Source organism: Saccopteryx leptura, chromosome 2, assembly GCF_036850995.1.
Source record: "Saccopteryx leptura isolate mSacLep1 chromosome 2, mSacLep1_pri_phased_curated, whole genome shotgun sequence".
NCBI classification, from domain to species: domain Eukaryota; kingdom Metazoa; phylum Chordata; class Mammalia; order Chiroptera; family Emballonuridae; genus Saccopteryx; species Saccopteryx leptura.
In genome coordinates, this window is record NC_089504.1 from 242,398,789 (window position 1) to 242,419,350 (window position 20,562).

General features: G+C 54.4%; 1 protein-coding gene across 3 annotated transcripts in view; it reads left to right on the forward strand.

Moving 5' to 3' along the window:
- RBM19 (RNA binding motif protein 19) overlaps positions 1-20,562 on the forward strand; it is a 129,116-nt gene that overhangs the window by 7,968 nt on the left and 100,586 nt on the right. For all 3 annotated transcript variants that reach the window (XM_066370832.1, XM_066370833.1, XM_066370834.1), the window contains exons 7-16: positions 644-724; positions 2,185-2,263; positions 2,700-2,771; positions 3,764-3,967; positions 5,310-5,440; positions 6,191-6,312; positions 6,757-6,853; positions 7,524-7,634; positions 9,908-10,108; positions 11,328-11,457. In XM_066370832.1, the coding sequence (XP_066226929.1) occupies positions 644-724; positions 2,185-2,263; positions 2,700-2,771; positions 3,764-3,967; positions 5,310-5,440; positions 6,191-6,312; positions 6,757-6,853; positions 7,524-7,634; positions 9,908-10,108; positions 11,328-11,457 (1,228 nt within the window). The remainder of the gene's footprint in view (positions 1-643; positions 725-2,184; positions 2,264-2,699; positions 2,772-3,763; positions 3,968-5,309; positions 5,441-6,190; positions 6,313-6,756; positions 6,854-7,523; positions 7,635-9,907; positions 10,109-11,327; positions 11,458-20,562) is intronic.

The following is a 20,562-nucleotide window of genomic DNA, read 5'->3' on the forward strand; positions in this document are numbered from 1 at the left end:
TGTCTGCACAGAGGGAGCCGTGAATCGGGGGGCTCAAGTGTCGCCTCCCACAGGGCTCCCTCTGGCTCTCTCTGCCCCTCCTTGCAGCCCAGCCCCGTTAGCACCCTCCCCCAGCCCCTGGCAGACTGCACGTGCAGCGGGTGTGGTGCTTGCTGGCATCCCTGGCCCTCCTTGCAGCCCGGCCCCGGTTAGCACCCTGCCCCAGCCCCTGGCCAGATTGCATGTGCAGCGGGTGTGGTGCTTGCTGACATCCCTGCCCCTCCTTGCAGCCTGGCCCCGGTTAGCACCCTGCCCCAGCCCCTGGCCAGACTGCACGAGCAGCGGGTGTGGTGCTTGCTGGCATCCCTGGCCCTCCTTGCAGCCCGGGCCCCGTTAGCACCCTGCCCCAGCCCCTGGCAGACTGCACGTGCAGCGGGTGTGGTGCTTGCTGGCATCCCTGGCCCTCCTTGCAGCCTGGGCCCCGTTAGCACCCTGCCCCAGCCCCTGGCCAGATTGCACGTGCAGCAGGCGTGGTGCTTGCTGGCATCCCTGGCTTGCCTGGCCACCCGTGCCTCTGCACACTCACCGAGGTGTCCGGGTGAGGGTGTCACCTATACTGGAGGGTGTCACTCACTGCCCGTATCTATCCTTCGCCACCATGCAGACAGAGAAGCCAGCAGCCGAGAAGGAGCCCTCCACCCCCTACACCGTGAAGCTGCGGGGAGCCCCATTCAACGTCACCGAGGTATGTGCCACTATGTGGGGACGAGGGCGGGGGCCTCCGCTACACAGGGGTTCAGGGTCAGTTGAGGACTTGGGCTGGAAAGACTTGGGGGCCAAAAGGCCGATAAACAAGATTTCAGGCACTGTCCGGGTTAGGAAGCAGGGAGGACCACATCGACCCCGAGGAAGACTGTTCTCATCGATCGTGTGCCCTGGCAGACCTCTGTTAGAAACAGAGAAAGGGTCGGCTAACACACACTGACGGCACTGTGGTCCATCCTCCATGTGGCAGCCACTCTTTCTGCTGTGGCAGAGGCAGCCCGAGAGGACAGGTGAGCGGACGGCATGGCTCCATGCCCATAAAGCTTGGTTTACAGAAACGGGCCGTTGGCCAGGTTTGGCTCCCAGACTGTAGGGTGCCGACTCTGGGTCGGCAGAGTCAAGAACACTTTTTAAAATTTCCCTCCACTTTTTACAAAGTACTTGATCATCTTTTGTCCTTTCTCTTTATTGATAGTCTTCCTGTTTACTAATTAAAAACAAAAACAAAAACTGAACCAACTCCTGCGTCCCATGCGTCTAGGGTATAGAAGGCCATCTGAGCTGTGTGGTAGTGCAGGGCCCGAGAGCTTTCCCTGCCAGCTGTGCAGAAAGTCACCTGCTTAAATGAAAAAAAGAAAACAGGCCCTGGCCGGTTGGCTTAGCGGTAGAGCGTTGGCCTGGCGTGCGGGGGACCTGGGTTCGATTCCCGGCCAGGGCACATAGGAGAAGCGCCCATTTGCTTCTCCACCCCCCCTTCCTCTCTGTCTCTCTCTTCCCCTCCTGCAGCAAGGCTCCATTGGAGCAAAGATGGCCCGGGCGCTGGGGATGGCTCCTTGGCCTCTGCCCCAGGCGCTAGAGTGGCTCTGGTCGCGGCAGAGCGACGCCCCGGAGGGGCAGAGCATTGCCCCCTGGTGGGCAGAGCATCGCCCCTGGTGGGCGTGCTGGGTGGATCCCGGTCGGGCACATGCGGGAGTCTGTCTGTCTCTCCCCGTTTCCAGCTTCAGAAAAATACAAAAAAAATACAAAAAAAAAAAAAAGAAAACAAGTAAGCAAGCATTAGATGGCCTTTTGTAAAATGAAGACACAAAAAGTAGTACTTCTTCCCTTTCCACAAACAGGAACAAAATATAATGGAAGAAAAGATTCATTTTATTTATCAAACCAAAGAGAAAAGCACCTCTAGATACTCCAGTGCCGAGGTTGAAAAGTTGAGGCTTAGTTACCTTGGGTAACTGAACCGTGGCCCTTTGAAACAGTAGAATACGATGGGTTGTTACAAAGGACGATGTAAACTTTCTCCACGGGGCAGATGATCAAGAGAAAGATGCAAGACATGAACAGTGGATAGATTGAGACTCTTCTCAGCATTTTGTGCTTCTGTGTTTGGGTTGTGCTTTTATTATTGGTTTCATAAAGGGGGGAAAACTTTCCTTCTTATAGAAGAACGTCACGGAATTCCTGGCACCCCTGAAACCGGTGGCCATTCGAATTGTGAGAAATGCTCACGGGAACAAAACAGGTGAGGCCTGGGGTGTTGTGGGGGTCAGAGAGGCAGCTGGTAAATATAGATGGAAGATCGGGGCAGCTGAACTGGGGAGACTGGAAGGGCGGCGGTTCCTCTTCCTGTTTGTGGTCTCTGCTTCTGTGTGTTGGTGCACGGCTCTGCTCAGAGCAGGCGCTGGCCTCTTGTCTCCTGCCTCTGGCAGCCGGGTGTGCGGTGGTCCTGGTCAGGGTGGGTGAGCCTGGAAGGGAGACAGAGGCCGCCCGCCGCCCAGCATCCTCGTAAAACCAGGCCCCTGGGTCTAAGTGCTCCTTGCAAAAGGAGCTTTGGTCACAGGCGGGAGGGGATCTTTGCATTCTGCTCAGTTTCTCCCGAACACCCAGCACAGTGTGGGTGACTCCCGCAGGTGTCTGCAGGGCCTGGGGATTTGACCTTTGTCGTTGCCCTTTCTCAGGGTATGTCTTTGTGGATTTCAGCAGCGAAGAGGAAGTGAAGAAGGCTTTGAAGTGCAACAGGGAATACATGGGTAAGGACACCAGACAGGCGCCGGCTCTGCATGGCGACGGGTTCGTTCATTCATGTGTTCACTCCGGAAGTTTTGGTCGAGGGTCTGCTGTGTGCCAGGCGCTGCTCTGGGCACCGGGGAGACTGCAGCAGGCAGAACAGACCAGTCCCTGCCCTGGTGGAGCTGACTTGGAGTAACCCGACACAGAGGGGAGTGACGGGAGGACTCGAGGGGCTGTGCTGTGGGAATGTGCAGAGCAGGAGAGGTCAGGATTGCAGGAGGCGTGTTGACAGACAGGACTGTGTCCGATTGGGCCTCCCTGAGAAAGTGGCGGCCCGAGAGGAGTAGAGGGAGCAAGCCCTGGCTTTGGGGGACAGGCTCTTTCAGTACAGGGGACAGCTTTTGTGAGTTCCCGAGTTGGGAGGTCACTCTGAGGACGTGATCTTTGACCTGACCCTGGCACGGACAAGTGATTCTGATCCAGCCGTCAGCCCGTAGTGAAGACGTGAGCTCTGTTAGGGCAGGTGGGAAACCTAAGCAGTCTCGTCAGCTAGTTGGGCGGGTAGGTATTGATTGAGCACCTTCTCTGTGTGTGTGGAGAAGATGGTGGTGGTCGCTGTCTAATCAGGCTCACAGGGCGGTGCATGTAGACAGCTCTTCAACAGTGCAAGGTGGCCAGCAGTTTAGTGTTGGGTTGTCACATGTTAATGTCCTGAGGCAGAGCAGCGAGTGGAGCCAGGGACTGTGCCCTGGAATCTCGAGGATTCAGCTCTGTGGACTGAGACGGCCCCGGCATTGAAACTGAACTTGCAGGATGAATGACTTGGGGGGGAGGGCCTTCCAGACCAGGTTAGCTGCTGTGACCCGGGCAGATTGGTGTCACCCCCCCAGCCTCAGGCTGCCACGCGGCCCTGGCACCTGGAAAGCAGCAGAGGTGAATTTGGAGTCGTCAGTCGGGAGTCACTGGTGAGTTCCAGGCCTCCCCCAGAGCCCCGACTCCTCTCCTCATGCAGGTGGCCGCTACATCGAGGTGTTCAGGGAGAACAATGTCCCCGCGGCCAAGGGGCCCCTGAAGAATAGCCCCAAACCCTGGCAAGGCCGGACGCTCAGGGAGGATGAGGAGGAAGAGGACCTGGCCGACTCAGGGAGGCTCTTTGTGCGAAACCTGCCCTACACCAGCACCGAGGAGGACCTGGAGAAGATCTTCTCCCTGTATGGTAGGGGCGCAGCCCTGGCTCGGGCACACACCCGCAGCACGGGGTATGAGGGCCGGTGGGCAGCCGGCTTTAAGTCCCAGTCTGCCTCCCACCTGCTCTTGACCTTGGCTTAATGACTTTCCCCTCCCATCTGTTTTCTCATTCATCACATGGGGCTGATGGTCCCTGAGCTGCTGTGAGAATTCAGATGTGCCGTAGAGCGCGGTGTCCCTGGAAACCAGTTCCAGTGCAGGCACCCTTTGCTGGCTGACCCCACACTCTCTCAGCTCTCTCTAAAGTCAGACCCGACGAGCTCTGGTGTGTTTCCCTGTGATAGCCCTTGCTGCCAGGCTCTGGCTTCCGTGTTCGAAGTCCAGCACCTGTGAAGGTGTGACTGACAGTGGTCATCAGTCTGAACGCTCTGCTGCTAACTTGCCTTGCTCTCCAAACTGAACATCTAAACAGATTCGATGGCCAGGGTTAACTTGACTGTAGTCACCACCACTGTTGACATTTTACAGGACGTGAACTTGCAGACCCATCAATGAACTGGAACCCATGGGGCTGTGTTTGTTCTAAGGTCATGGTTATCGAAGGGAAGAGAGTTAGGGTGTAAAATGACAGTGAGGTCTCCGTGCTTCTGGGGTCCCACTTTTATTTGAGGCCGGCTCCGGGTGGTGGTGTAGGGTCAGAGCGTGGCTGAGTGCCTGGTGTAGGGGACAGAGAGGCCCTGAGTAGGACTCTGCCACTGGGCAGATTGCTGTCACCCTCAGCCTGTGGTGGCTGCTGTCCTGGCTGCCGGGCCTTCCCCCCAGGCCAGTGCCCTTGTATACAGCAGGGACAACAGCACAGGAGAGAGGATCGGAGGCTGCAAACCTCTGTTTGTGAGGACAGAGGGTGTGAGGAGGAGGGGATGCCGATTCAGAAAGCTGTCCTTGAACTCAAGTTTAGTGGCTGTATCACAGCAAGCACTCCTGGGGCGCTATCATAGTCGGCACTGTTTATAAACTTCACGCGTAAATGCATTTCACCCTCCCTGCCTCCCCGTGAGCCGGGTGCCCTTATGATGCCACTTTGTATGTGAGAAGACTGAGATGCCTGGAAGCGGGAGGCTTCCCGAGGCCGCACATGTAGGTGGTGGAGGCAGGATCCTCCACCTCTGCCCTTAGGACAGACGCATAGAGGTTTGTGACAGGGCACCCTGACCTTTAAGGTGGTGGCACTGCAGCCGCTAGCCGTGTTCTTCCTCGGGCTAGCCCAGAGCGCAGCCCGACTCTCTCACCAGCTAAGACCCATCACCTGTGTAGTGCTGAGCACGCAGGCCACCCAGCCCACAGGACGCTGACACCTGTCCTGTCCGCAGGTCCCCTGTCCGAACTGCATTACCCCATCGACAGCCTGACCAAGAAACCCAAGGGCTTTGCCTTCGTCACCTTCATGTTCCCTGAGCACGCTGTGAAGGCCTACGCAGAGGTAGACGGGCAGGTGTTCCAGGTGACAGTCCCGGGCTGGCGGGGGCTGCCAGGCCCAGGTGACTGGGAGAGGCCGTGTGCGTGCATGTGCGCATGTGCACACCCCCCTATTTCTAAGGAGGAACACGCAGTGGTGTGAGGCTTGTCCACCCAGGCCGCTAGATGCTAGCTCCCAGGGGTCAGGGTCTGCTCTGGGTCACGGGTCTCTCAGCACCCTGGACAGCGCCTGACGCATAGTTCTCAGTGTTTGTTGAATAAATCCTCTGTCAGAGAAATAGCACTTGGAGGAGGGAAAAGGAAGGAGGGAGTGTGGGCGCAGTCATGTTAAGCAGCCACAGTAGTGGTAAGGAGCTTTTGTTTCCCCAGTGTCTGCAGGTAAGGTGCTTAGTGCACACCCTGCAGCCCAGGCTGCCTGACCTCCTCTTTTTCATTTGCTCGGTCATAGCTTATTGACCTCTCTGTGGTCTCCAGGCCAGACTGCATGTGCAGGGACCTACATGTGCAGGGACAGGATGGGGCCCAGGCCTGGGGTGGGGGGTGCTGCGGTGACACCTGTAAACGGATCGGTTTCCTCTGTGAAGCTGTGTCTGGTGGCCTCCATCCCAGGGTCAGGTCCCCGTGTCATATGACCAGGTTCCCATTCTGGTTCGTGGTTGTTGGGCCTGAGGCCACATCTCCTGACGGGTTTCGGCACCGGTACAGCCTACTCGTGGAGAGGCCAGGGCCCTGGGGCTGCCCCTTCCTCCCTTCACCCCTTCCCCGCCCCCTCCAGGGCAGGATGCTGCACGTGTTACCATCCACTATCAAGAAGGAAGCCGGCGAGGATGCCAGTGCCCTGGGCTCATCCTCCTACAAGAAGAAGAAAGAATCCAAGGACAAAGCCAACAGCTCCAGGTCCTTACCCATGGCCCGCCTCGATTCCCCACCCAGGCTCCCGCTGCCTGCACCCCCCGCCCCACCACCAGGTGCTCTGGCTCCGTGCGGTGGGAGCGTCTCGTCTGTAACATTGTTGAGCCCCAGTCCCCTCTGAGAGATGGGCAGAATCATAGTGGTGCTTCGTTAGGCAGTGTTCTGAGGACCCAGGGAGCTCACAGGCAAAGTGTATAATTCCTGACCAGAGCTGCTGATTGACAAGTGTCAGGGGTTGTTAGTGTCGCCGTCACTGCCCTTATCCTCAGCGCCTGCGTACTCAGCCCACACCAGGCAAGTCAAAGGGAGGAGGAAGCTTCGGGGCTTAGAAAGCAGGCCGGTGAGATTGTTCCTTAAAGGTTCTGCATGTGAAGAGATTCCCCTTGTTCAGCTGTGGTCCGACATCCCTCTCCCTCTCCTGCCTCTCAGCTCTCACAACTGGAACACGCTGTTCATGGGCCCGAATGCCGTGGCCGACGCCATCGCGCAGAAGTACAGCGCCACCAAGAGCCAAGTGTTTGACCACGTGAGTGAGCGGCCCGTCTGAGGGGCCCTGGCTCAGGGTAAAAAAAATGACAAAACAACTTTGGGTTCCTTTTGTCTCACTGAGGAGTCACAATCCCATGCGTGTTTTACACTCACGGCACTTCTCAGTCCAGATGCGCAGCACTTTGGTGCCCGGTGGCTTGTGGCCGCCGTGTCGGGCAGCACAGCTCAGACCCCACAGGCACGCTGAGCACTGGGAACCCGGCAGGGCTCTTAGCAGAACGAGACTCTAACAGATAAACATGCAGCATGGTGGTGTGATGAGGCCAAGGAGAGTTAAGCCCAGTAGGAGTGATGGGCTGTGAGCACGAGGGTGGCTGGGCAGGGCAGTGACCTTTCAGCAGAGACGGGCAGAGTGAGAGAGGGAGTGGGAGGTAGCTGGGCCAGCAGGGGGTGAGCTCAGCGTCTGGGAGGAGCAGCTCCGAGGCCCGTGTGACTGGGGTGGAAGGGGCCAGGGAGGAGGAGGCTGGAGAGGTGGACCCGGGGTCTATGCCTCCCGGTGAGAGATGCCCAGGCCAGAGCCACCAGTCCTGGAGGACGGGGCGGGGCCTGGGCGCGTCCTCTCTGTCCCAGCCTCCTCTGCAGGCTGCCGGCGGGTGGGAGGGCTGACTCGACTCCGACGGGGCCCCTTCCTCGCCCCTTTCCCACAGGAGACCAGGGGCAGCGTGGCCGTGCGTGTGGCCCTGGGGGAGACCCAGCTGGTCCAAGAAGTACGGCGCTTCCTTCTCAACAACGGGGTCAGCCTGGACTCTTTCAGCCAGGTGGGTACGCGTGGCCCAGCTCAGCAGCTGGGGCTGGGGTTTCGGGTCACAGGCATGCTAATGGGGTTGAGGATCAGGCCTTTCAAGGGTGAGGACTGTCATTAACATCTAGTCCAGGGGTCCCCAAACTACGGCCCGCGGGCCACATGCGGCCCCCTGAGGCCATTTATCCGGCCCCCGCTGCACTTCCGGAAGGGGCACCTCTTTCATTGGTGGTCAATGAAAGGAGCACATTGACCATCTCATTAGCCAAAAGCAGGCCCATACTTCCCATTGAAATACTGGTCAGTTTCTTGATTTAAATTTACTTGTTTTTTATTTTAAATATTGTATTTATTCCCGTTTTGTTTTTTTACTTTAAAATAAGATATGTGCAGTGTGCATAGGGATTTGTTCATAGTTTTTTTTATAGTCCGGTCCTCCAATGGTCTGAGGGACAGTGAACTGGCCCCCTGTGTAAAAAGTTTGGGGACCCCTGATCTAGTCTCTAAAGACAGTAAGAAAATCAGATGGGCTCAGGCAAGAGGCCCATCTGATCCGGATGGTGTCTCTTGGGGGCCATTACAGAGGGGCTGCCTCGTAATCCACGTGTTCTTCATACAGACCACCCAGACACTCTGTTACCCCACCCGGCTCCTTACTAGGAGCACCTGTGTTCTATCTGGAGCAGTAGACCTTTCCTGAACCTGCACGTGCTCACTCTCCACCAGGTGGGCGTCCTTAGGTTTATGGCCGATTGGAGAGTCCAGTAGAACCACTTACTTTCTTCCCTTCATTTTAAGACAAAGAAGAGGAGGCCTAGAGAGTAAGGAGGAGACTTAAAAGTCCAACAGAGTCTGGCAGAAGCCTGGACTCAACCTCAGCGTCTGACTCTCAGCTCCTTCCTCAGACTTACCAGCCTTAGACTTCACCTTCCAAGGCTGGTTCGGGTGCAAGGCTGGGTAGATAGGTGGGTGGATGAGAGGGCACGTAGCTGGGTGGGCGGGAAGTGGGGTTGGTGGATGGAAGGTAGGTCGGTGGATGGGTAAGTAAATGTATTTATAGCTAATGTTTATTAGGGCGTACCAAGCACCCTTCAAAGCGTGTGTTTTGTTAGCTCACTTTGTAACACCGGTGGGGAAGTGACATGTAGTCCCACTGCATAGGGGCCTGTCACAGAGGTAAAGCTTGTTCTGGCCACACAGCCAGTCACAGTGGGGCTGGATCCCAGTGCAGACCCGAGTCCACACCCTTGTCGCTACACTGCGGCCCACGGGTGCTCAGCCCTCCCCCCGCAGGGGCTTCCTCCCCGCTGACCTCACACTCCCCAAGGTGCCCCGTGAGGCCTACAGGGTGGGCATTACCATTAATAGCCCATGTTACAGATGAGAAAACTGGCCCAAAGCAAAAGCAGCTGACCCAAGGTTTCGGTTAGGTCAGTGGCTGAGCTGACTCCTGCCCAGGCGATCCTGTACCTGGGAAATTCCCATTTTGCTTTTTGACTCTTTTATGCCCCTCCAACGTTATTTTTTATACATATAAAATAACTGCTAACGGTTACCCAGCGCTTGTGCCGTGCGCACACTTTTCATCCCGCTTTTTCGGCTCCTGGGGTAGCCCCGGGAAACAGCTGCCGTGTCCTCCTGCTGAGGGAGGGCCGAGGCACAGCCCAGCGCCTTTCTCAGGGCCGTGGCATCTGGTTTGGTTTCTTCCAAAAGCAGACTTTGGACAGATTCAAGGGCAAGTAGTGTGTAGGGCAGAGGACAGTGGTGAGGAAGGCCACAGGAGGGCTGGAGACCAGGGCAGGGTGCACTTAGCACTGCGCACAGTGCGAGCTGAGCCCTATGTGGGCGTGGCTGCAGAGCTCCTGCCTAGGACTGTCCCACCCAGTGACCGGTTCACAGCAACGCCTGTGAGCCCTGGGCTGCTTCAGTGCCTGGCGCCTGCACGTGTGTGACGCAGGTGGCCTGCAGGTGCAGGGGAGCCCTCAGCACCGAGACGCAGACGCTGGAGGGCTGGGGGGGGGGGCAGCAGGGTGCGGAGGCACCAGGGACTCTGCCGCAGCTCCAAGGTGGAGGGGCCTGGATTTGACCCAGGGGCCCACTCCGGAGCCCTCGCCCTTACCCACTCCGCAGTCACCTCAATTGATGGAGCCACATGCCTGAGACAGTGGCCTCTTCTGGACCCGCTTTGGAAGTGGCCAGTGACAGATGTCCCAGACCACAGATCAGTGCTGGTGTCAGACCAGGGACCTCCCTCCTGTTGTCGCAAGTGTGTCCATCTCCTCCTTGCAGGCTGCTGCCGAGCGAAGCAAAACCGTGATTCTGGTGAAGAACCTGCCGGCAGGCACCACGGCAGCTGAGCTGCAGGAGATCTTCGGCCAGTTTGGCAGCCTGGGCCGCGTGCTGCTGCCCGAGGGTGGCATCACCGCCATCGTGGAGTTTCTGGAGCCCCTGGAGGCCCGCAAGGCCTTCAGACATCTGGCCTACTCCAAGGTGGGGCTGCCTGACCTGTCTCCGCTGCGGGGGTTGGGGGAGCTGATAAGATGGCAGCTTAGCATGGTGTGGCCTGTGGGAGATGGTCTGAACATCGTCTTATATATCCCAATTGTGAATTCCATTTCACCCCGCACCAAGAATGCCCAGATGGGTGACTATGAGAGGGAAGCCGGAATCAGCCTCCAGTGAGCAGGCCAGGCCCCTTGCCTGACTCTGGGTCTTGGCTTTCTGTTCCCTCCTGACCCCAACCGTCATTCTCTGTGCTTTTGGTATCTTGTACCTACAATTATTTGAAAGTTAGTTCTGTGCATAGGTAAAAAATTTCCTCTCTAGGTAAAAAACAAAATAAAATGCACTCATACACATTCTTGTCATAACAAGTTACCACATACTTAGGGGCTTAAAACACAGATGTATTGGCCCACACTTCTGGAGGCTGGAGGTCTGAAATCAAGGTTCCAGCAGGGCCGTGTTCCCTCTGAGGCCTCCAGGGGAGGCTCTGTCCTCACCTCATCTGGCTTCTGGTGGCTCCAGGTGTCCCTTGGCTGCGGCTGCACCCCCCCCCCCCCCGGCTCTGCCTCTGTCACACGTGCCTTTTCCTTTTCCCCATTTCTGTCTTTGGCTTTAGGGCCTACCCACGTAATCCAGGGTGGTCTTGTTTTAAGGTCTTGCATTTAATGAGATTTTCAAAGACATTTTTGCCAAATAAGGTTCTCTTCACAGGTTCCGGGGGTTAGGACATGAGCATACCCTTTGGGGGGCCGCCTTTCAGCCCACTACAGGTAGCGTCTGTGTACTAGGCACTTGAACGTTTTGCAGACGTTACCAGTGTCTCACTGATCCTTGAACTGCGATGCACACACAGCGCCTGCGAGGGTCTGTGTGTGTGTGTGGTGGGGGGTCTCTAGCGACCCTGCCGCACTTCTCCCGGGAGAGCGGCATTTCCTCGCTGGTGCTCTACCCCCACCCCACTGCCTGTCAGGCCCCAGTCAGAGGAACCACAAGGGGGCCTGGGTAGATCCAGCGACCACAGAGGCTTGGCCTGTCCCTGAGCTAAGCTGCCTCAGGGCCCCCCGTGGTGTTCTCAGATCAGGCAGCATGGGGGTTCGGGGCTGTGCTCCCCATCCTGGCTCCATTCCAGGAGTCACTCCCTCTCTGAACCTCGGGCTCTTCCTCTGTGTAAGGCGCTGAGTCTCTCCCCACCCCGTGTCCGCAGTTTCACCACGTCCCCCTGTATCTGGAGTGGGCTCCAGTGGGCGTCTTCTCCAGCTCGGCCCCGCAGCAGGAAGGACTCCAAGACGCACCGGGGGATCCTGTGGGGAAGGACCAGGCGGAGTCGGAAGCCGGTGAGTGCCAAGTCTGGGGTCAGGGTGTCCTAGCACATTGGGCGAGGGAAGGAGGAAAGGGGAGCACTATTTATTAGGTTTCAAGTTCATTATTCACCCGGGAGACCAGTGGGTCTGACTCGGGTTTCACAGGTATGTGAAATGTTCTTTAAAAAATAGAGCATAAAAATGGGAGGCGGTCAGCTTTTTTTAGCTTGTCAATTAGAGGTTGTAAAGAAAAAAAAAAAAACTAGACTATTAACAGGGATTTAGAACCCAGCAAGGGAAAACAACCTTACTTCATACACCCGTTGGATGCCTCCTGGGTGGGGGAGGCTGGTGGAGGCCCCTTGGCCTGACACGGCGCCCCCTGGCGTCCAGTGACTGCAACGGCAGGAAAGGGAAGGGAGGGGGGCCTTTGGCAATGGGGACAGCGCAGGTCTTTTATGTTGAAACTGTTCTGCACAGTGTAAGGCAGTTCACATTTCTGGACCCCACCAGAAGTGTTGGGAGTGCCCCTAGGGATTGCGATAACCTGAATCCCGCCCCCCACTCCACATTCCCAAATGCCCTGTAGGGGGCAGACAGCCCCGCTTGAGAACCGCTTAGTCTGGGGACCACGACTGCACCTTAGAATGAAAAGGATGGTGACGGTCCTTTTAGCCAGGGATTAAGATTTTTGCCCCTTCATAATGTCTCCCCCTTCACTCTACTTTCTTAGGGTTATCAGTTTATTAAAATAAGAACTAAAAATAAGTTTCCTATCTTCCATCTCTATTGTTCTGATTTGTAAGAAGGTGTTTAACAGCAAAAAAAAAAAAAAAAAAAAAAAGGTACGAGTTGGGGAACAAAATCCTCAGATCAAAGAGCGGCCCTCTAATTGAGCACACCTCGCTGTCCACAGACCTCCCGGCTGACGGCCACGCTCCCTTGGCCGTGCATCGGGAAAGCTATCTGGACTGGCCCCGCCAGTCCACAGCCTTGGGGAACCCTGGTCCAGACACCCCGTTCCCAGCGGGGAAGTCCTTCAGCCTCTGTGCTCTGAGGCTCTGACAGCGTCCTGGGGCATTGGAGCAGCTCGTTATTAGCAGAAACCTGTCAGAGCCCCCCACGCACCCTGTTTACGAGGCTAGTTGTGTCCACAGATTGGTTCGGCATCTCCTTCTAAACCAGCTTTCTGTCAGAAAGACTCCTCTTCGTGTTGTCGGGTTGCCTCTAACGAGCCGTCACTCCCAGACCGTCAGTTTCCTCCATTCCCACTTCACTTGCTGGACTTGGGCCTGACCGAAAGCAAGTGCTCCTTTAAAGCACAGACTTCAGCAGAGACCTTTTCGTTCTGGTTGTTTTACTTCATACCCGTCTCTGCCAGGCGGGGAACCGTGGGGGAAGAGAGTGGCCGTGTCCCCCGCGAGGTGAGGCCCCTGGCAGGGCGTAGCTGGATGGGTCTATGTGGAGGAGTGAGTGAACGCAGGGAGAGGGCTCTCTGCACCTCTCTCTGTAGCCCTGAAAGGTAGGCGCCAGCTCATACTGTCTTTGCGTCCCAGGCCCCAGCGCACAGTAGGAGCTTAGTGATGTCAGAAGGTTTGTTTCTGCACCTCTCTCTGTAGCCCTGAAAGGTAGGGGCCGGCTCATACTGTCTTTGCGTCCCAGGCCCCAGCGCACAGTAGGAGCTTAGTGATGTCAGAAGGTTTGTTTCTGCACCTCTCTCTGTAGCCCTGAAAGGTAGGGGCCGGCTCATACTGTCTTTGCGTCCCAGGCCCCTAGCACACAGTAGGAGCTTAGTGATGTCGGAAGGTTTGTTCTCCATTGTTAGCCCAGCATCATCAGGACGTCGCCCGTGATTGATAACTGTATCAATCACAGTAATTGTCAGGAGGGTACCAATTTATACCCACCCCATCAACTTATCCTTAACTTTCAAACGTTTACCACTTCCCCAAAATGCATCGTGCATGGCTCATTTCCTTAGAGTCATTTCCCGAGTCCCCTGCTAGAATGTTTGTTCCACAAGGCCGGTGCCCCCTCTGCTTGCTCACTGCCTGTACCCCAGTACCCGGGAATGTGCCCTGCGCCTGGTAGGAGAGCAGTAGGTGGGTGCTGAGTGAACCCACGGACAGAAGCGGCATTTACTCCCTGCCGGGCCCTGCGCCGAGCACTTTGGGTTTCTCAGGATGTGAGGCTCAGAGCTCCTGGGGAGTCACTGTCTCCCTTCCTGTCTTATCCTAGCTTCATGGCTGGGTGAACGGCCTCCTTCTCTGAGGCTCAGTTTCTGCATCTGTAAAATGGGCGTGATACGCATACCTTCCTCTGAAGGCTTTTGTGAGCCTGCCTGTGAACAGCTATTCCTCCGGCTCTGTGCCTGATTCAGTGGCCAGAACGGGTGGTCTTTAACTGCACCGTGAGCACCAGATTCACGCCACCCACTAAGCCAGGATCACCCGCGAGAGCACGACACATTCCTCTTCCCCACCAGCCCCCAGCTGGCAGGGGGACAGCTGCTGCGTCACAGTGGTAATCGATGTGGGCCCTGGCTACAGACACGTTCTGGGCACACAAGGAGGGGAGGCTTTGCAGAGACAGCGTCCACTGTCTGACATTAGACTGCTGCCTGGCCGGCCCCGTGTCCCCATTTCCCCGGGCCCAGGTTCCAGTGTTGAGAGCATCCCAGAGAGACTGTTCCCGACCAGCCCTACATCCCTGGGCTGGTGTCCAGGGTCCTGCTTTGACTCACACAAGGAGGCCCTTGGAGCTGGGAGGAGATGGGACATAGTTCTAGCAGATACATCCAGATTTGGGGCCACGTCTGTGCTGGTTTCAAGCCCTCCCGAGACCCACATTGTCGGCGGGTGAATCCCCCGGAGCTCATCTCAGGGGTTTCTTTGCCCTTTTTGTTCCCATTCTAACACGCATCACATACATAGTCCTCTGTCCCCTGTGTGGTTCCTTGTCACCTGCACCTCCCCCACACCTCGCCACCCCACTTGTCCCCGAAGCTTCCCAGACCCCCACCCCCACACAGGGCTCAGCCAGCCCCCCAGCCCGGGGCTTTCTCCGGCTCCCAGGGAAGGCAAGCAGAGGCGGCGTGGACAGAGCTTTTTTGCCCCCCCCTTATGCAAAGCCCTCCTTTCTCTACCAGTCCTGAGGGAGGGGAACGTGTGCTTTATCTCCGCACAACCGAGACCCTCACCTCCAGATAAAGGGCTCCGAGTGGGGGGAGGCCCTGAAAAGCTGCTCACAACTGATAACGGCCTGTGCTGTCGGCCTCCCACCCAGAGCTGGGGAGGGCACGCGGAAGTCTGCGGCCTGATTATAATAAGGCCCCATGTGGCGCTGCGTGACTGGATTTGATTGTGCTGACTGCGGGTGGAAGCCTTTGTCGGACCCCTCCCGGCCCCCTCAGGCCCACTGTGCTCTTAAATCCTGCTCCACCCCCACCCCCGGGTCCAGCCCTGCCTCCTCTCCCTTCTCCTCCCTTCTGGTTTCTAGTGATTTTGTTGGCAAACCTCTGTTTGAGGTTCACAATACCTCATGTTCTTTCCAGTCTTTCCACTGTCTCCCCGCTCGGGGCCCAGAGCAGAAGTGCTTTTATAATGATCTCTGCTGCTTGGCGTCGCCACACCTCTCTGGACATGGGCGTGGGCCACAGTGGGGTCCACAAGGAGAGCAGAAGCTCTTCCCAGGGGTTAGGCTGGCAGGGACTGGGTCCCCAGACTCCAGCGTGAAGCCGGCCACGGGCAGCCTGCCCTGCAAGGCGGGAAAGGGGGGCTTCGGGCTCCCTGTGCTGGCTGTCCCACCTGCATGGTTCGGTTCGGGGTCTTTGACATTCCCCCACCCCGGATTTCTCAAGGCCTGGCTGGGCAGCGCGGGCCATTGGGGTGCCCCGGGCACCGTTCTGACAAGCTTCTGTGTGCTCACCCTCATAGTCACCTCCCAGAGGACCCCATTGCTGTCCCTTATTTTAGATAGAAGGAAGGAAGTGCAGAGAGACTGAGTGACTCACACAGGGTCACTCGTCAGAGAGCTGGGATGTGACTCAGAGCCGCCAGCTGCCAGGTCTGTGCTCTCTGCTGTGACGCTCAGCCACCCACGGGCCACCTGTGGAGCACTGACCATGTCCAGCACACTTACATGCTGACAGTCCTTATCGACAGTGTGTGTGGATCATCTGCTCTGAGCCAGGTGGTGGGGTGCAGTGGTGACTAAGGCAGACCTGGACCCGTCCTTAAAGAGTTCCTCTTCTAGGCGGGGGACACAGACAGAGAAGTGAACTGATAGCGGTGACTTCAGATCAGGGTGAGGGCCCTGAAATGAGACCCAGGGGAATTGATGGCAAGTAGCCAGGCCTGGGGACCGCTAGAGCTAGAGTGGATAGGCAGAGTTCTGACGGAAGGACATTTGACCTAATGAGAAGCCAGGCCTGGAAAAACGGGAGATGAGCAGAATGGACAGGAGACAGCGGCAGGTGCAAAGGCCCTGTGGCGGGGTGGGTTTGGCAGCCTTGGCCAGCAGATTAGAGGCCTGTGCTGCTGGATGGTAATGGAGGGGACAGCGTGGGAGAAGCTGGCAGGCCCCCTGCCAAATGAGGAGGCCACTTGGTCATCCAGATGAGAGGCGGTGAAGCTTTGGACCAGGGACCCAGCATGTGGATGGCGTGGCAGACACTTGCATTTTCAGATAACCCAGGGGAGTGCAAGGGTGTGTGTGAGTGTGAGCATGCCCATGTGCACATGTGTGTATGTGTTTAACTCCATTTTCCAGATAAGGGTGGAGAGGCAGAGAGGTTAAGCTAGTTGCTCATGGCCACACAGCCAGCAGTCGTGTCACCGGGACTGACCTGTGCCATCCATTTCCAGGGCTGTGAGCTTCTCCCAGCCGTGTGGTACCTCCCAACTACTGTCCATGGGCCCCATCTTGTTTTTCAGCAGATCTGAGGACAGCGGTGCCCTTGTCTTGTTAGTTCTTCCAGCAGCCCAGGGAGATTACAGGTGCAGGGAGGTGGGTGCCGGGGCCACAGACGCTTAGGAAACAGCAGATATCTCTGTGCTGGTGGAGGAAGCCCGGGCCGCATTTAACTGCCTTTTGTTCAATCTGGATGTTCCTCCCAGATGTTGGGGTCAGGGAGGCAGGGTGGAGTGGATGGGACTCCGGCCACACACACAGCTGCTGGGCCCCCTGAGCTGTTGTCGTTGGGAGGCTGCCAGTGCCTAGAATGCCACGCTGGCCCTGGCTGGCACCCAGACTCTCGGGAGAGGCTGAGGGAAGGGTCATCGGTCTCTTCCAGGAGTCTGCTCAGGCCGGAAGTGGGGGTGGTGCATGAGGCCCTTGCTGACTGCGAGTTACCACTGGGTGACCACTGCCTGGTTCGGAAGCCACATACAGGCTTTTGAGTTAGTTGCCAAGGTTTTTAAACCACGGGTTTTCCCATAAAAAGCTGGATTTTTGGCTCCTTTTGAAATATCCTATCTAACCACCCTGGGTTGACCTTCTAACGTGGCAGCTGTTGACCAGTGTCAAGAAGAGGCTGCCCCTTATACCACCATGAGCCCTTTTGGTCACCGTCATCCCAACCACGAACCTCTCCATGAACCTCTCTCCCAACCTGAAGATGCCTGACACTTAGGGTTCAGCTACAGCCGGCCTCCAGCATTTTCCTCAGGCCACCTGGCTGTGATGTGTTTGCTGTGGTCATCAATGGAATAGGGCACTTACCGCGCCGAGCCATGAGCCGGGCACAGAGTGGGGTCTAATCAGCTCCTTTCTCCTCATCTCCAAGACGAAACATGCAGGGAGAGCCAGTGGGGTGCAAATGTCATTGCGGCTGAAGGTCACGGTGTTGCTATCTTTTTTATCTCATGTGCTTCTGTGGTGGTTTTTTCAATGGTGGTTACCTTTGAGTAATGAAAAGGGTCCCTACCCTGTTCATTGTAGCGAACTATTTTGTGAGTACTTTTGCACTCCATCGTCCTTTGCTACTGTTAATCTCCATCTTCTCCCCCTCTTTCTTTTTGTTGTTGTCACAGTTTAAATTTGGTTTTATTGTGTTCTTCTTGGAGCTTTTACTTGTGGCTCTGTTTTTTTTTTGTTGTTCTTTGTATCTGATTGGAGAACCCCCTTTAGTAATTCCTGGAGTGGGTGTTTTCTGATGATAAATTCCCTCATCTTTTCTGTATCTGTGAATGTTTTTATTTCTCCTTCATATTTGAAGGATAGCTTTGATGGGTATAGTATTCGTGGCTGAAAGTTCCTCTCTTTCAGGACTTTAAATATTGGGGTCCACTCTCTTCTAGCTTGTAGAGTTTCTGTTGAGAAATCTGATGATAATCTAATGGGCCTTCCTTTATATGTTGTATTCTTCTTTTCCCTGGCTGCCTTGAAAATTTTTTCTTTGTCATTGGTTTGTGTCAATTTCATTATGATATGCCTTGGAGTAGGTTTGTTGGGGTTAAGAAAACTTGGAGTTCTGTTTGCTTCTTGAACTTGAGGCTTTAGTTCTTTCCACAGGCTTGGGAAGTTCTCATCTATTATTTGTTTGAGTATGTTCTCCATTCCATTTTCTCTCTCTTCTCCCTCTGATATACCTATCATTCTTATGTTATTCTTTTTGATGGAGTCAGATAATTCTTGTAGGGCTACCTCATTTTTTTAAATTTTTGAGTCTCTTTCTTCTTCTCTCTGTTGTGCCTCAAGTTGCTTGTCTTCTATTTCACTAATCCTCTCTTCTATCTGACCTGTTCTATTAGCTAAGCTTGTTACTTCGTTTTTCAGCTCGTGAATTGAGTTTTTCATCTCTGTTTGATTTGTTTTTATAGTTTCATTTTCCTTGGACATATATTCTTTGTGTTCATTGAGTTGTTTTCTGAGCTCCCTAAATTGCCTTTCTGTGTTTTCTTGTATATCTTGGAGGATTTTTAGGATTTCTATCTTGAATTCTCTGTCATTTAGCTCCAAGGTTTCCAATATATTAAATTTTTTCTCCATAGATTTTTCCTCATCTAGCTGTGTTACCTCTCTTTCTTTTGTATCCATGATATTCGATTTTCTCTTCCTTAATGGCATCTGAGGGTGGTTTTGTTGATAGTATTAATGAGATTTAATAAAGAATAAAAAGTTAAAAAAAATAAAAAAATAAAAAATCGAAAAGTTGTTTTTTTAAAAAAAATTAATAATGAAATAAAGAAAAATAAAATAAAATAAAAATTAAAAAAAAAAGGAAATTATTCCCCCCCTCCTTTTTTCCTCTTCTCTCCTCTCCCCTTTTCTTGAGAAAATCTTGTGGTGAACTGTGAATTATAACAAACAATGCCTGTGATGGAGGGCCTGAATTGAGGAAAAGTAATAAAGGGGCAAAAAAAAGAAAAAAAAAGAAAAAGAAAAAAAAAAAAAGGGGGGGGGGTATGGACCCACAAAAAGCAAATAAGGAAAAAATTTGGGTCAAGAATAAAATGATTTGCTTTTAGGTGTTGGTTGTCTAAGAGTTATGATGAGAGGAATAAGAGGAAAACAGAAAAATGGGGGGACAAATTAAAAAATTACTATTGTATTTAGTGGAACAAGAACTAGATAAAATGGAGAGCCAGGGATGGGAGCACTGCTAGTGAGTTAAAAAGGTGAAGAAAAAACCCCCCAAAATGCCACAAACATAAGTTTGATTCCCAGATAAGATAATTTGTTTGTAATTGAGGTTTGAATGAGAGGAGATGTAAAGGAGAAAGGAAGAAACTAATATAGAGGGAGAAAAGAAAGAGAGAGAGAGAGAAAAAGAGGGAACCACTAAAAGAAGAAAAAAGAAAGGAGAGAGAGAGAGAGAGTTAAAGGTTTTGGAGTGCAACCCTCATAGAGAGAAAGAGGAGAGAAAAGATAATGGGAGATGTAACACTTATGGGTAGTGTAGTTCAAGGAGAGGAGAGAGTAAGACCGGCAGAGAGTTAATCGGCCAAATTGGAGGAGGAAAAAAAGTATCAAGAATGAAGATAAGAGAAACAGACGAACAAATATAATAAAATGGGATAGGTTATAAAGTCTGCAGATTATTCTTGATTTTGAGAGGTTATCTTCTTGATTTTTCTTTTCTCTCCCTCTTCCTGGTCGGTGACTCTGTACCCCGGGTTCTGCCCCTTTGGCATGCTCAGGTAGAGGTTTGCAGTTGATAAGTCTCTATGGCAATGTCATGTATTGTGCTTTAGTCTCGTTGGCAGTCAAGGCTCATTAGCATTTATAGGCTCCGACAGTGAGAGAGTCCGTGTTCCTGGAGCCTTTCTCCTAGTCTTTCCTTCCTCAATTAGTAGCCTGATAATCCAGCTATGGGGTTGCTGCTGCCTCTGCCTGGATAGTAAGAGGCTCAAAGAGCTGGCAACTCCCCACTCTATTTCCACTCAGCACAGGGCTCTGGGTAAGGCTCAGTCAGTCAGAGCTGCTAGCATAATCAGGCGGGCTTTCCGCCCACTCAAAGACCTCTGGCTCTGTCTGCCACTCTGTCCGGTAACACAGGCGGGCGCCCACTTCCGGGGCGCTTGGAGGAAACTCTCACTCACTAGCTGCGCGCGCAGACCAGGATATCCGGCCAGCAGTCTCACGCTCTGAGTGAAACCCCCAACTGCATGGAAAAGTTGCAGCGTTGGAATTGGCTTTCGCTCCGTCCCCGTGTGCGGCTTTTGCAAGGCGCTGGGGCGGCCCGAGATTCCGCTTTGGCCCACACAAAGGCCCCTGAAGGTCACGCTGTTCATTTCAGTTGAAGTTCTAGTTCAGAACCGAAGTCCCAGCTGCTTTGCAGAGCTTTGCTTCCCGCATCATTAGTAATACTTTTTGTGCCCCACTTTGCTTTGCAAGTTGGGTTTTGAGTACAAATGGCCACGCCATGGAGTCCTTTGTTGGGTAAATCGCACACGTGTGGGAAAGGAGGTTTTATGTAGATTTCTCCTTTTTTGTCCTGGGGAGAGTCTGGGTTCTGGCTTCACCTCCGTGGGAGGGAACACGCAGGGCTAAGGCCACCTGTTCAACTGATGTTCGACAGAGACAGACAGCATTGTTACCAGCATAGCCGGTTCCATTAGGGCTTGAAAGGGTTGTTTTCTGACGAAGCAGGTGATGCTTCATTAGGACGTGCAGGAGTTAGGCTTACATCAGAAG